Source organism: Ranitomeya imitator, chromosome 1 (assembly GCF_032444005.1).
Source record: "Ranitomeya imitator isolate aRanImi1 chromosome 1, aRanImi1.pri, whole genome shotgun sequence".
NCBI classification, from domain to species: domain Eukaryota; kingdom Metazoa; phylum Chordata; class Amphibia; order Anura; family Dendrobatidae; genus Ranitomeya; species Ranitomeya imitator.
This window is the reverse complement of record NC_091282.1, coordinates 694,288,941-694,305,753: the sequence shown is the minus strand read 5'-3', so window position 1 is coordinate 694,305,753 and position 16,813 is coordinate 694,288,941. Positions and strand designations below refer to the sequence as shown.

The 16,813-nt window shown below is 41.9% G+C and overlaps 1 protein-coding gene across 2 annotated transcripts in view; it reads right to left on the bottom strand.

The window, feature by feature from the left end:
- PLA2G4F (phospholipase A2 group IVF) overlaps positions 1-16,813 on the bottom strand; it is a 120,496-nt gene that overhangs the window by 85,424 nt on the left and 18,259 nt on the right. The window contains exons 2-3 of one of the 2 annotated variants that reach the window (XM_069730631.1): positions 13,790-13,862; positions 2,583-2,719 (exon numbers count right to left, since the gene is read on the bottom strand). The exons of the other annotated variant lie outside the window; for it this stretch is intronic. Coding sequence (XP_069586732.1) covers positions 2,583-2,719; positions 13,790-13,862 — 210 coding nt within the window. The remainder of the gene's footprint in view (positions 1-2,582; positions 2,720-13,789; positions 13,863-16,813) is intronic. 2 annotated transcript variants of the gene reach the window in all.

Sequence of the window (16,813 nt, the reverse complement as noted above, 5' to 3'; positions counted from 1 at the left end):
CAAAAAGGCCAGGCCAGAGAATAAGAATATAATCTATGTATCACCCCAGAACAATATCTGGGGGCTCCACAAAGACACATTGTCCTCCCCAAACACAACAGTGTCCTCCCAGCTGCCCAGGAACAAGTTGTCATACGTAGGGGCACATGGGCTCCCCATCGCAGTGCCCCTGATCTGGTGGTAGAACCTCACATTGAAGGTAAAATAATAGCGTCTTAATATAAAATCCAGTAGTTCATGGACAAAAATATTATGTGGAATGCAATGTGTTTCTCTCGATATGAGGTAATACTCCACTGCTCTCAAGCCAGCATCATGTGGGATGCTACTATACAGTGTCTCAACATCTACTGATGCCAGCATCAATACATCCTCCCCAATGATAATGTCCTCTGACTTGAGAAGATCAGATGTATCCCTTAGGAAGGAGAGCAGTGAAATGACTAATGTCTTAATATTTTGTCAATGTATATGCTGCAATTTTGAGTAATGGAATCGATCCCGAAATTATTGTGTGACCATTAAATAGTGTCAAGCCCTTGCACCTCCTTAGGGAGTGCATAAAAAGTTGTCAGCATCGGAAACTTAGGCTACATAAAATTAATTTCATTTTTCAAAATTAATCTAGAGTTCAATGCTCCAGTCAACAGTTTATTCAGCCCTAAGCAGGGAAGTATTAGTAGGGTCCCTTCTCATCACTATATAAGTGCATCATCCAATATATATGATACACTTTATTGATCCCGGGGGAAATTACGGTATTACAGTAGCAATACAAACAGAAGTACATAAAATATTAGGACACAAACCTTGCACAAGTATACCGACATTACATAACAAATAAATTTGGGTAGTTCAGGTATATAAGTCACTGTTAATTGACATTAGTACACCAGCAATCAGTCATTGTTGTCTACCACCCTGAAGAAATTATTATACATCCCCATAGCAGTAGGTACAAACGATTTCCTGAATTTCTCCTTACACCTTATTAGGATTAGACAGCTGCTGAATGTGCTCTTCTGCTTCAAGAACAGCTTGTATAGTAGGTGTGTATTATTGATCATTATAGCCCTACACTTCTTCTGAATCCTATCCTCCAATACCTCCTCACATTGCCAACACAATTTTTTCATAAGAAAGATGGTCCAGTGTAACAAGATTATCCCCTTTAATAAATTACTTAAAAATGAAGTCCTTATTCCTTGCAAGATTGTCTAGGGCCCTTCTTTCTTCACTAGAGAGGTTAAATGGACCGTTTCTCTCTACCTGAACCATTCTTTTGAATTCATCTGTATCCAATTTTGTGAAGATATCAATACTTGTAATTTCGGAATCAGGAGGCATCTTGCTGCTTTTAGGCCTAGGGCATGTGAAAGACTCTGACCTGGCTGTCTAAGGGAGCTTTGTCTTTGGTAGTGTATCTACTGGTTTGTCTGTTACATTTTGGCAGTTTTATTTATTCCGCAGAAACCAGCAACATCACCTGCTGCAGAGGCGCTAGTGTCCCTGCATGCTTGGTAGAGCGACACTGCTCTGCTGCCGACTTATTACTATTCAGCTAAGCAGACCGGAAGTCACGCTCATCGCACAAGGCGCTGAGGGAGAGACACACTGGTACAGTGCAGGGACAGCACAGTCCCTGAAATGAGAGTCACTGATGAAGATGCTTCATTTCAGAGAGGGGGCAGGGACTGTGACAATGACAGCAGCCTCTGCCGCCTGATGATGCTTAGTTTCAGAGATGGGTATGGGCTTTGACAATTACCGCATTCTCTGCCCCCTGTTCTTATGATGCTTTGTTTGGGTATGCCAGCATGCACTGGGGATACCAAAACGAATAGTTATCAGACAAGAAAGAAGGAAAGAAGGAATAGATTAAAAAAAAAACAAAACAAAAAAATACAAAAATAGTTAGAGTAGGTAGCGAACGTTAGCGAATTTGTAAAGAGTACTAGAAAATAGCTTAGATTATGGGACTAAACAGATAGGGAAAAATTATTTGCCTTCAAATCACCCCTTTAAGGACTGACATCCATTTAGTTACTGCACTAAGGACACGGGAGTTACAGTACGTACAGATCAGGCAGATTGTTCAAGACAGCTAACCTCTCACTAAAAGAAATGTATTAACTGTGCAACAACTTAGGGGCTAACCCCATGAAAATAACCCAGGGATGTGTTCCAAATCCAACAAAAATACCGCAACAAGCACTAAAGCTCAATACTATGGATGTAATGAAATGTCATACACAGGACTAAACAATCATTTTAATATCTATTTTCAAAGTAAGTATATCAGACTCGAAGAGTTTAATATTTATTTAGAAATTAGTTATGAACGAGTGTTCTCAGATAAGGTGTTCAATAACCACAACACATGCAAGGATTACCTAACAAACAAGCAACCTCTGCATGTGTTGTGGCTGTCTAAAAGGAGCGAGACATGCAGCCGCTGGGAATCAAAAGTATTCGAGCACGCCGAAGACACTTAACGTGCGAGCATGCTCAGATAACACCGTATCAGAGCATGTTTGCTCATCACTATTAAAATGTACGCAATTTGTATTGTGTAAACTTACCTTCACTGCACTATGAATCCGGTAATTAAATGTTTCATTCCATTCAGGGTCTGAGGAATTATACACAACTTTTGTCCTGTTAGGGAGTGGAGATGCAGTGGGAAGACTCAGTTGAACATAGCAATCTGCCTCAGACACTAAGGACAGTGATGGGGAAAAAAAAAAATCAGGAGTTTATCAGCATAGTTAACAGCTATAGATGAATAATTGAGCTGGTATATATTTGTATTTCAAGGATGCCTTGAGTTTGATTGTTTAACTCCTTTTAAGCAAAGTTTTGCATATAATAAAATTAAAGAAGCAGTCAAAGCACTCTTTTTAACCTTTTAATATATGGCAGTCATCATATTAGATAGCACTGTGTACGTACAATTGCTCATTTTGCCTTTCTACCCAGTGAATTCTTCTCTGCTTTATTTAGAAACAAGAAGTCTCCAATTGCTGCAGAAATCATTCCTCTCTACCTCCTGACCCAACTACTCCTTCCACCCCTGCCATTGACTTTTGCATTGACTCAAACAAGGCAAATTGACCTCCTGTTTCTACATAGAGCTTAGAAGGATTCAGCTAGTCAGTGTTTAATCACGTGTTGTCGAATGGTTTGCTGAGATGGTTAATCTTTGTAGGATGGAAGAACTCACAGCTGAAAGCTCTGGACACGGTGATAGATTTAGGAGACTGTGGAGCAACTGGATCCTGTTTCAGGACTCAGTGGATTGTTATAAACTGTTCCAATAGATGGATCATTCTTACATCAAGTGGTTCTGGGTTTGTGCTGCGTGCTTACCTCAAGATTGTCACCTCATCTTTCCCTCCCTTCCTTTTTCCATAACCCTTCTCCCTGTTAACCCCATGCCTATTTCATCCCTAATCTCCCCCCCACCCAAAAAAATAAAAATAATTTCTCTTTTTTTCCCAACTCTCTCATCTTTATGTTGGAATTTTCTGAATCATTTTTCATTTCCTACATAAAAATTTAGGTATTTTTTTTGCAGCTGCAATGTTAAGCGACCTGTTTATATTTCCGCATGAATATTACAAGTTATGTTAAGTCCAGCGTGACATATTTGATCATAATATATTTGGTCGAATGTCATCTTTTTTTGTATTTTCTATATTGATTAATAAAAACAAATTGAACACAATCACGTGATGTCATAGACCGAATGGAAAAGAGAAGAAATAACTGGGTAGAAAGGCAAAAAAGGCTTCGTTAAACAGAAGGATACATTGGGAGGTTACATAGTAAAGTAACTCAGGTAAATATTGTAATATTTATACAAGGTATTACAATTAATTACTAGACATTTATGTCAATCGTAATAAAAACAAAATAAGATTGTATTATGGAACTTTGCCTCTACTTTACTTTAGATTCTCAAGGGCAGCATAGCTTATGAAGCTTTCCCCTGTGGCAATGAACTTCTCCACCCAATTTGAAAAAGGAAATATTTTTCTAGGTACAGTTTATGTGGTGGGAGGTTAGACAGATTTAGATAGACCTATTTAGGTAATCCTATGACTGGCACAGCATTTTTATGCCTTTATCATACATGATGGATTACCAAGTCCGTATACACTTTACCGCGCAGGGTGTACATTATCTTTCCACCAAAGTACATGATTAACCTTTGTCTTCTATATGCTAATCAGACAATTACTGGTTGTCTATTTCATGCAAAGGGAGAAGATATAGATTAGATATTAGAGAAAACTTTTTGACAGTGAGTGGAACAGGCTGCCAGGAAAGGTGGCGAGTTCTCCTTCAATGGACGTCTTCAAACAGAGGCTGGACAGACATCTGTCTGAGATGGTTTAGTAACTCCTGCATTGAGCAGGGGGTTGGACACCATGACCCAGGAGGTTCCTAAGAACTCTAATATTATATGATGCATGCAATAATTTTTTTTTCACATGATTTATTGCATAATATTGCTTACACTATGTATGGTATTATCTTGATGTGAGCTTATTATGCTTGTTATTCTTTATTCCTTGATGCGTACTGACATTTTATACCTTGAGGTGGTATTCATTGTAATGGGATCCCTTGTTATATTTATAAATACGGAGGCTGTTATTTCAGTTTATTTATGTGTATTTATATCCTATGTGTCATGTTTGCTAGGGCGTACCGCATCTCTATTTCAGGTTGTTTGGTTATTACTAAGTGGACTTTGGAGTTTTTAAGTGTCTTTATTATTTTGCTTGTGTTTTTTGTATCAATTCATTTTTTATTACCTTTGAGAGATCTCTGTTCTTCCATATCTTTTTCAATCTTTCTTCTGTTATGCATTAGGTTGGGGTGTGTTAATTTATTTCAGTTCTTCTATACAAAAAGTGAAACTTATAATAGAGTCATTACAAACAGAGTGATCTATTTCAAGTGTTATTTCTGTTAATGTTGATTATTATGGCTTACAGTCAATGAAAACCCAAAAGTTAGTATCTCACTAAATTAGAATAAATTAACAAAAAACACCTGCAAAGCAACCAGAATAACCGTAGCCTTGAAAGGATTGTTAAGAAAAGGCCATTCAATAATTTGTGGGAGATTCACAAGGAGTGGACAGCTGGAGTCATAGCTTCAAGAGCCACCACACACAGACATATCCAGGACATGGGCTACACGTGTCGCATTCATTGTGTCAAGCCAATCATGACCAATAGACAACGCCAGGAGCGTCTTACCTGGGCCAAGACAAAAAAGAAATGGACTGTTGCTCAGTGGTCCAAAGTGTTGTTTTCAGATGAAAGTAAATGTTGCATTTCATTTGGAAATCAAGGTCCCAGAGTCTGGAGGAAGAGTGGAGAGGCCACAATCCAAGCTGCTTGAGGTCTACTGTGAAGTTTCCACAATCATTGATGGTTTGGGGAGCCATGTCATCTGCTGGTGTAGGTCCACTGTGTTTTATCAAGACCAAAGTCAGCGCAGCTGTCTACCAGGTAAATTTAGAGCACTTCATGCTTCCCTCTGCCGACAAGCTTTTTGGAGATGGAAATTTCATTCTCCAGCAGGACTTGGCACCTGTCCACACTGCCAAACAGGATCGGACTGGGGCAGCGGGACACCGGAGAATCCTCCGGTGGGCCCCGCCCCCAGCCCCTGCCTCCCTCATGTGTGCCTGCCCTGCATCATGCTCATAGCGTGCACCCAGCAGTGCACACGTTATTGTATAGCCGGCACCGCAGGGGCTGGCAGACTGCACAGGTGATGGGAAGTGCAGGAGCAGCTCCTTCACATCACCTGATGCCGCTGCCATTATCTGCCAGGAGAGCTGTGTGTGCAGAGTGCCGACCCTCACTTCAGCCAGCACAGTCAGAGGAACAGCTGACTGTGAGGCTGAGAGCAGACAGCACACAACAGCTGACCGGCCTCAGTCACCTGTTTCCTGTGCTGCATATCTCTGCTCCTCTTCTACAAAGCCCTGGGCAGCAGTGTAAACGCTGATTCAGGTAAGGAGCTGTCCTGTGATTGGTCAGCAGTCCTGTCCTACCCAAGCAGCAGTGGAGCAGAGGGAGTCTGATGGCTGCAGTCAGTGTGACTGTAAGTAAATAACTCTATGATGCCGGCACCCTGAGTAGATCTCCGGCCACAGAGACAGGGGAGGGGGTCCCATGCATCCTAAAGGTGACATAGGGGTGGGGGCCCACAGTGATATTCTAATTTTCTTGTGGGCCCCCTCCCCTAGTGTGTCAACCACCTCTATTTTAGGGTATGTGCACACGTGTTCTGGGTCCACTGCAGATTTTTCTGCAGAGGATTTGATAAATCCGCAGTTGAAAACCAATGCGGATTTATCGTGCATTTACCGCGGTTTTTCTGCGTTTTCCACTACGGTTTTACAACTGCGGTTTTCCATAAGGGCAGTTGTAAAACCGCTGCAGAAAATGCAGAAAGAAGTGACATGCTGCGGAATGTAAACCGCTGCGTTTCCGTGTGTTTTTTTCCGCAGCATGGGCACAGCGTTTTCTGTTTCCCATAGGTTTACATGGTACTGTAAACGCATGGGAAACTCCTGCTGACCCGCAGCTGCGGAAACGCTACAGATCCGCAGCAAAATCCGCATCGTGTGCACATACCCTTACTGTGGCTCCCCTTTCACTCTCTGAGCAGGCCCATAGGAAATTAGAGGTGAAATAGTGGGGGAGGAGGCCCATAGGATATTGGGTGACACAGTGGTGAAGGGGGTCTTCAGGTGATTAACACCTTTACAACATCTGCCTTACATGTATGGCGCGTGTTAAATGCCAGTGTCAATCTCTGACTGCAGCATATAACACATGCCAGCATGCGTGCGTATCATTCTCTCACCCATTGGTGCCCATGAGGTGATCGTGGGTCACCGATGGATTTTAATGACAGCCAGGGGTCTTCTTCCTGTAGCCGAGCTTTAAAGGAGACCATAATTTCTTCTATATGCAGGGATGCTGTGGCATCACTGTATATAATAGCACATGCGATCGGATGATCGCATCTTCATGTCCTCAAAGACTATGTGCACATGTTACGGATTAGGCTTAGGAATTTCTGGTACGGATTCTGCCTCTCCTGGCAGAAAACACACCTGTGGATTTGTTGCGTTTTTTGTGCGGTTCCGCTGCGGTTTTTGTGTGTTTTTGCTGTGGTTTTCTTGCGGATTTGCTGTGGTTTTTACCCCTGCGGTTTTCTATAATAGAATGGGTACAAAAATGCTGCAGGTTCACAAAAAAGAAGTGACATGCTACTTTTAAACCGCAGCGTTTCCGCAGCGGATTTTCCGCAAAGTGTGCACAGCATTTTTTTTTCTCATTGATTTACATTGTACTGTAAATCAATTGCGGATCCGCAGAGAATCCACAACGTGTGCACATAGCCTAAGGGGGCTAACTGTACCAGTGAAAGGTAAAAAGAAAATAAAAAAATTCCTAAAACTTCAAATCACCCTTTTTATCCCATTGAAAATAAATATATGTTAAAAATAAAAAACAACAAATATTTGGTATTGCTAGGTTCAGAAAAGTCCAATCGATCAAACTATAAAAACAACTTGATCAGAAAACACCGTAAAAAGAAACAAATGCCAAATGTCCTTTTTTCTGTTCACCACAATTCCACAAAAAAAGCTATAACAAGTGATGAAAACATTATATCTATCCCAAAATCGTACTACTAAAAACAATGTCTTGCCCCTAACAGAAAGCTTACCTGTGTGTAATAAAATACACAGCAGTCGCCATCTTCTGCCGCTGTCGTTGCTTGTGTCTTCATTGCAGTGGAATATGGCCACCGGTTATATATATATATATATATATATATATATATAGGATCTGTCAGCTCTCTTGTGTGGTGTAGTATATAGAGGATCTGTCAGCTCTCCTGTGTGGTGTAGTATATAGAGGATCTGTCAGCTCTCCCGTGTGGTGTAGTATATGAAGGATCTGTCAGCTCTCCTGTGTGGTGTAGTATATGAAGGATCTGTCATCTCTCCCGTGTGGTGTAGTATATAGAGGATCTGTCAGCTCTCCCGTGTGGTGTAGTATATAGAGGATCTGTCAGCTCTCCTGTGTGGTGTAGTATATAGAGGATCTGTCAGCTCTCCCGTGTGGTGTAGTATATGAAGGATCTGTCAGCTCTCCTGTGTGGTGTAGTATATGAAGGATCTGTCATCTCTCCCGTGTGGTGTAGTATATAGAGGATCTGTCAGCTCTCCCGTGTGGTGTAGTATATAGAGGATCTGTCATCTCTCCCGTGTGGTGTAGTATATGAAGGATCTGTCAGCTCTCCTGTGTGATGTAGTATATAGAGGATCTGTCAGCTCTCCTGTGTGGTGTAGTATATAGAGGATCTGTCAGCTCTCCCGTGTGGTGTAGTATATAGAGGATCTGTCATCTCTCCCGTGTGGTGTAGTATATGAAGGATCTGTCAGCTCTCCTGTGTGGTGTAGTATATAGAGGATCTGTCAGCTCTCCCGTGTGGTGTAGTATATAGAGGATCTGTCAGCTCTCCTGTGTGGTGTAGTATATGAAGGATCTGTCATCTCTCCCGTGTGGTGTAGTATATAGAGGATCTGTCAGCTCTCCCGTGTGGTGTAGTATATAGAGGATCTGTCATCTCTCCCGTGTGGTGTAGTATATGAAGGATCTGTCAGCTCTCCTGTGTGGTGTAGTATATAGAGGATCTGTCAGCTCTCCTGTGTGGTGTAGTATATAGAGGATCTGTCAGCTCTCCCGTGTGGTGTAGTATATAGAGGATCTGTCATCTCTCCCGTGTGGTGTAGTATATGAAGGATCTGTCAGCTCTCCTGTGTGGTGTAGTATATAGAGGATCTGTCAGCTCTCCTGTGTGGTGTAGTATATAGAGGATCTGTCAGCTCTCCCGTGTGGTGTATTATATAGAGGATCTGTCAGCTCTCCCGTGTGGTGTAGTATATAGAGGATCTGTCAGCTCTCCCGTGTGGTGTAGTATATAGAGGATCTGTCAGCTCTCCCGTGTGGTGTAGTATATAGAGGATCTGTCAGCTCTCCCGTGTGGTGTAGTATATAGAGGATCTGTCAGCTCTTCGGTGTGGTGTAGTATATAGAGGATCAGTCAGCTCTCCCGTGTGGTGTAGTATATAGAGGATCTGTCAGCTCTCCCGTGTGGTGTAGTATATAGAGGATCTATCATCTCTCCTGTGTGGTGTAGTATATAGAGGATCTGTCAGCTCTCCCGTGTGGTGTAGTATATAGAGGATCTGTCAGCTCTTCGGTGTGGTGTAGTATATAGAGGATCAGTCAGCTCTCCCGTGTGTTGTAGTATATAGAGGATCTGCCAGCTCTCCCGTGTGGTGTAGTATATAGAGGATCTATCATCTCTCCTGTGTGGTGTAGTACAGAGGTCCCCAACTCCAGTCCTCAAGGCCCACCAACATGTCATGTTTTCAGGATTTCCTTAGTCTTGCCCAGGTAATAATTGCATCACCTGTGCAATGCAAAGGAAATCCTGAAAACATGACCTGTTGGTGGGCCTTGAGGACTGGAGTTGGGGACCTCTGGTGTAGTATATAGAGGATCTGTCAGCTCTCCTGTGTGGTGTAGTATATAGAAGATCTGTCAGCTCTTCTGTGTGGTGTAGTATATAGAGGATCTGTCAGTTCTCGTGTGTGGTGTAGTATATAGAGGATCTGTCAGCTCTCCTGTGTGGTGTAGTATATAGAGGATCTGTCGGTCTCCCGTGTGATGTAGTATATAGAGGATCTGTCAGCTCTCCCGTGTGGTGTAGTATATAGAGGATCTGTCAGCTCTCCCGTGTGGTGTGATATATAGGATTTATCCTGTGTGGTATTTTTAAACTGCATGGTGGGCCCCAAGAATGATTTTCCTCTGGTGGGCCCAAGGTACTCCAGTCCGACGCTGCTGCCAAAAGTACCAATACCTGGTTTAAAAACAACAGTATCACACTGTGCTTGATCGGCCAGCAAATTCGCCTGACCTTAACCCCATATAGAATCTATGGGGTATTGTCAAGAGAAAGATGAGAGACACCAGACCCAACAATGCAGACGAGCTGAAGACTGCTATCAAAGCAACCTGGGCTTCCATAACACTCAGCAGTACCACGGGCTGATCGCCTCCATGCCACACCGCACTGATGCAGTAATTGATGTAAAAGGAAACACAACCAAGTATTGAGTGCATTTACCGAACATACATTTCAGCAGGCCAACATTTCAAACTTTAATAATTTTTCAAGCTGGTGTTATAAAGTATTCTAATTTACTGAGATATTGGCTTTTGTGTTTTCATTGGCTGTAAGCCATAATCATCAACATTAAGAGAAATAAACACTTGAAATACATCACTATCATACATAACTATATACGGAGTTTCACTTTTTGTACTGAAGAGCTGAAATAAATTAACTTTTTGATGATATTCTAATTTAGTGAGAAGCACTTGTATGTGTCCAGGCCAAAGAGGAAAAAAAAAAAAGGTGGCAAGCCGTGATGCAGTAAAACAATATTTTCTTCATTCAATACAAGTAGTACATGGATGCAGGGGAGGATGATGGCTGCTTCAACAAGTCACGGTATGGAAGGAAGAAGATGGGCGGTACCTATTATAGAGCACGCCTTCTTCACTACCCCTCTGTAACAACAATTAAAAGTATATTTTAATTTATAACCAACAATAAAAAACAAATTTACATAAAGTTTTTTGCTTTTTTTTTACAAAAAAACTGACATGTCGATCTGATCATTAAAGCCACATGAACCTTGCGCATTTGTGCGTATTATCCATCTGGCCTCCCTACGTAAGAGTAGCTTTTTTTAAATCACCACCTTGGTCTGGTAAAGACACCCTTTCTAACCCAGCAAAATGGAGTACCTACGGGTCTGAATTATGTACATCGTGTATATGCCCAATTAGACACCTTGATACAGTGGTCGACAACTCCAGGCCTCGAGGGCCGCCAACAGTGCAGGTTTTCAGGATTTCCTTAGTATTGCACAGGGGTTGGAATCATCACCTGTGCAGATGATCACATTACCACCGATGCAATACTAAAGAAATCCTGAAAACCTGCACTGTTGGCGGCCCTCGAGGCCTGGAGTTGGGGACCCCTGCCTTGATACTTTCCCTGTGGAGATTGATTTAAAATGTTCTCTAAACCTTACAAAAAGGGGTCTAATATTTTTCCTATATAGAACCCGTTACACGGGCTGAACATGACCTAAACAGCTGAGTTATACAAGAAATAAATTGATTAACAAAATGTGATATTCCACCTATGGAGATTGGATTAGTTTTCAAGTGAAAAATCCAAAAGTGGCAAGAGCCACGTCTACAATTTCCCTTTACAGAGGAATTTTTTAACCACTTATTTTGGGGTACCTTTAAAGGGAACCTGTCACCCCCAAATCGATGGTGAGGTAAGCTCACCGTCATCAGGGGCTTATCTACAGCATTCTGTAATGCTGTAGATAAGCCGCCGATGTTACCTGAAATAGGAGAAAAAGAGGTTAGATTATACTCACCCAGGGGCGGTCCTACTGCGGTCTGGTCAAATGGGTGTCTCAGGTCCGTTCCGGCGCCTCCCATCTTCATTCCATTACGTCCTCTTCTGGTTATCACGCCGCGGCTCTGGCGCAGGCGTACTTTGTCTGCCCTGTTGAGGGCAGAGCAAAGTACTGCAGTGCGCAGGCGCCGTAAAGGTCAGAGAGGCCCGGTGCCTGCGCACTGCAGTACTTTGCTCTGCCCTCAACAGGGCAGACAAAGTATGCCTGCGCCGGAGCCGCGGCGTAAAGACCAGAAGAGGACGTCATGGAATGAAGATGGGAGGCACCGGAGTGGACCTGAGACACCCATCGGAGCAGGACCACCCCTGGGTGAGTATAATCCAACGTCTTTTTCTCCTCTTTCAGGTAACATCAGCGGCTTATCTACAGCATTACAGAATGCTGTAGATAAGCCCCTGATGATGGTGAGCTTACCTTTTGGGGGTGACAGGTTCCCTTAAACCGGTTACGGACCAAATTATCCTTCAAATTTTGACACATTTTTTCCTGAACCACGCTCTTAGATCTTTTTTCTGAACTAAGGACATGACAATTTTTATTTATAGCAGAACGTATAACCTTGTCCAGCAGACCATATTTAAAACTAAAGATGAATCTTTTGGATTTTGCACAGTTGCTATCAATGCGAGGTGTCGTAAGTGCTTTGAGACCGGATTCTTTAGCCTTTTTTTTTTTAGAGCTTCTTCAAGAATCTTATGAGGGTAACCTCTTGATAAGGACAGGCTTTTAAATCCATGTACTAGTTGTATTGAATAAAGAAATAATTGTGGCCTATTTTTTTCCTCTGCGGCCTGGACTTTGTACGACGCTGATCGTTTCAAGTGCAGCACCCAGGATTTTGCAAGCCGCACACTGCTGGTCTGCCAAGTAAGCTTGAAAAGGTATTTTATAAGTTATTTGCTGATATAATAAATATATGTATATATACACAGTACAGACCAAAAGTTTGGACACCTTCTCATTTAAAGATTTTTCTGTATTATGAAAATTGTACATTCACACTGAAGGCATCAAAACTATGAATTAACACACATGGAATTATATACTTAACAAAAAAGTGTGAAACAACTGAAATTATGTCATATTCTAGGTTCTTCAAAGTAGCCACCTTTTGCTTTGATGACTGCTTTGCACACTCTTGGCATTCTCTTGATGAGCTTCAAGAGGTAGTCACCGCGAATGGTACCGGGCGCTTCCAGCCTTTTAATGATGTGGCATTAAAGTCAATTGATGTAACAAGTTATCTGTAGAGTGCTAAAGAGCCTCCTTCTGATAGGGAAAGTGTTTATGGCTCTATGAAAAGTTTGGTCATTCAATGTCAAAGTACAATCTATGGCTTGTTCACACACAATGCTTTTTTGCCAGAATTTTACAAAAATGCTGTAAGATCACGGTTTTTTTTTAGTAGAAGAAGAATATTGTGGCAAAACAAACAAAAAAAACATTGGAAATTTATTATGTAAACATACTCATAGGCTAGCTTCCCACAGCGTTTGGGCTTATAGTCTGAAGTGGATCCCCATCAAAACTGACATCTAAAGCAACGTTCCCAAGTAGCAAAAATGCAGTGGATGTCATAGTGGATGGCATTTTAAGAAATCTCATGCATATGTTGCAAAAAATATATGCAGCATTTCAACTTATTTTATGGATGCAGGTACAAATGTCACTTTTTTCAAATGTACAAAGTAAATACATTCCATGGGAACGTAGTTAGAGTATTATAAGAATATTGAAGTGAACCTGTCTTAAAATTCACATAAAACTGCGATCCGTGTCCAACAGTAAAATCAATGAGACGGCCAGCTGGTTGGTGTGAAAATTTGTGCACGGGGCACTCTATATTACAAGGAGGCATAACTTTGGAATAAATTGGCATAAATGAAAAACTGTTCGGTATCAGTGGAGTAGAGCCAATTGGAAAAGGAACACAGTTTAAATTAAAAATCCAGTGAAAGGTCATCTTTAAATTTTCTTGCTTTCAGTGAAGCTTCTGATACGTAGGCTTGTTTACAAAGTTATTGCTATGCACTGCACTATTTTGGCATGACAACTCTGATTTCAGACTCTATTGAAAAAAATCAAAATGTCACTCCTATTTAAAAACGTGGAAACAATTACATTCTAATAATTTGTCCTTCAAAACAGTCATTCTTTACAACTTACACATGTCCACGCCTTTAATGTTTCGGGCTCGTAACACAGTCACACTCAGGTTATAATACGGATGAATTTCTTTCTGCAAATATAAAAGTTATCAACATTCAAGGGTACAGCAAATATACAACACAGCATCAATGCACTCAGCACAGAAAACTATAGTGATGATTGAGCATGCTCGGATAAGGTGTTATCCGAGCATGCTCGTGTTCTAATAGTGTCTTCGGCGTGCTCGAATATTATGTTCGAGTCCCTGCGGCTGCATGTCTCGCCTCTGTCTGACAGTCGCAAAATATGCAGGGATTGCATGTGTAGCGGCTGTCAAATAGCAGCAAGTCATGCAACCGCGGGAACAAGAACATGGTATTCAAGCACGCCGAAGACATTATTAGAATTTGACCGTGCGCGGATAACACGTTATCCGAGCACGCTCGCTCATCACTAATAACTACCAATGATGCCACATATACTACGGCATGTGTCCTGGTTACAGGGGATATGTCACGAGAAAATTACAAAAATTACGATGTGTCAAGACAAAAGTTTTTAGGTTACACATTTCCTTTAACCCCTTCATGACCAGGGGATTTTTCGTTTTTCCGTGTTCGTTTTTCGCTCCCCTCCTTCCCAGAGCCATAACTTTTTTATTTTTCCGTCAATTTGGCCATGTGAGGGCTTATTTTTTGCGGGACGAGTTGTACTTTTGAACGACATCATTGGTTTTAGCATGTCGTGTACGAGAAAACGGGAAAAAAATTCCAAGTGCGGTGAAATTGCAAAAAAAGTGCAATCCCACATTGGTTTTTTGTTTGGCTTTTTTGCTAGGTTCACTAAATGCTAAAAATGACCTGCCATTATGATTCTCCAGGTCATTACGAGTTCATAGACACCAAACATGACTAGATTATTTTTTATCTAAGTGGTGAAAAAAAATTCCAAACTTTGCTAAAAAAAAAAAAAAAAAAAAAAATTGCGCCATTTTCCGATACTCGTAGCGTCTCAATTTTTCGTGATCTGGGGTCGGTTGAGGGCTTATTTTTTGCGTGCCGAGATGACGTTTTTAATGATAGCATTTCGGTGCAGATATGTTCTTTTGATCGCCCGTTATTGCATTTTAATGCAATGTCGCGGCGACCAAAAAAACGTAATTCTGGCGTTTCGAGTTTTTTTCCCGCTACGCTGTTTAGCGATCAGGTTAATACTTTTTTTTATTTGATAGATCGGGCAATTCTGAGCGCGGCGATACCAAATATGCGTAGATTTGATATTTTTTTTATTGATTTATTTTGATTGGGGCGAAAGGGGGGTGATTTAAACTTTTATGTTTTTTTTTATTTTTTTCACATTTTTTTAAACTTTTTTTTTTAACTTTTGCCATGCTTCAATAGCCTCCATGGGAGGCTAGAAGCAGGGACAGCACGATCGGCTCTGCTACATAGCAGCGATCTGCTGATCGCTGCTATGTAGCAGTATTGCACGTGTGCTGTGAGCGCCGACCACAGGGTGGCGCTCACAGCGACGGGCAATCAGTAACCATAGAGGTCTCAAGGACCTCTATGGCTACAATGGAGACGCATCGCCGACCCCCGGACATGTGACGGGGGTCGGCGATGACGTCATTTCCGGCCGCCCGGCCGGAAGCGGTAGTTAAATGCCGCTGTCTGCGTTTGACAGCGGCATTTAACTAGTTAATAGGTGCGGGCAGATCGCGATTCTGCCCGCGCCTATTACGGGCACATGTCAGCTGTTCAAAACAGCTGACATGTCCCGGCTTTGGTGCGGGCTCACCGCGGAGCCCTGCATCAAAGCAGGGGAGCCGGCATCGGACGGTATAGTACGTCCGATGCCGGTAAGGGGTTAAAGGGAATCTGTCACCACTTTTTTGGCATATCATGTAAAAATATCATTCAATTCAGTGCTAACAATGCATTATAACAGAACCTTTGATCAATAAATACCGTTTATATTCCTCCCGCGGTGTACGTAAATCAGCTCGGTCCAATGGGCGTGGCTTATTGTCAGTCTCCCCCCCCCCCCCCCTGGCTTGCTCTATGCATTCTTTTCAGGGAATTTGTGCGTTCGCATACAGTTTTGGCACATGGGCATTCAAATGGCCTCTCGCGCGTGCGCAGTATGCTTTGCCGAACTGATGTAACCTGGAGTAGCAGCACTAACGCTCAACACTAATGACAACATATTCAATATGACGACCTAATGTTAAATTCTGTGTCATACCTGTGGGTTCAAAATACTCACTATACCCCTGGATAAAATCCTCCATTGGTGTGGTTTCCAAAATGGGGTCACGTATGGGGGTATTCCACTGTTCAGGTACATCAAGGGCCCTCCAAACGCGACATGGTGTCCGCTCTCAATTCCAGCCAATTTTTTGTTCAGAAAGTCAAACTGTGCTCTTTCCCTTCCAAGCCCTGCCATGCGCCCAAACAGTCGATTTATCCCACACATGGGGTTTTGATGTACTCAGGAGAAATTGCACAACAAATTTTGTGGTCCACTGTCTATTTTGTTACCCTTGTAAAAATAAAAAGTTTGGGTATAAAGTAAAAGTAAAATTTTTTGTGAAAAAAGTTACCTTATATACTCGAGTATAAGCCAACCCCCCTAATTTTGCCACAAAAAACTGGGAAAACTTAATGACTCGAGTATCAGCCTAGGGTGGAAAATGCAGCAGCTACTGGTAAATGTCAAAAATAAAAATAGATTCCAATCAAAGTAAAATTAATTGAGACATCAGTAGGTTAAGTGTTTTTGAATATCCATATTGAATCAGGAGCCCTATATAATGCTCCATACAGTTCATGATGGCCCCATAAGATGCTACATACAAAATACGCCCCATATAATGCTGCAAATGGCCCCATAAGATGCTCCATAGAGATATTTGCCCCATATAATGCTGCACATGGCCCCATACAGATATTTGCCCCATATGCTGTTGCTGCGATTAAAAAAATAAAAAAAATCACACACTCACCTCTTAAGCCCCCGACACTTGCTATACTCACCTTT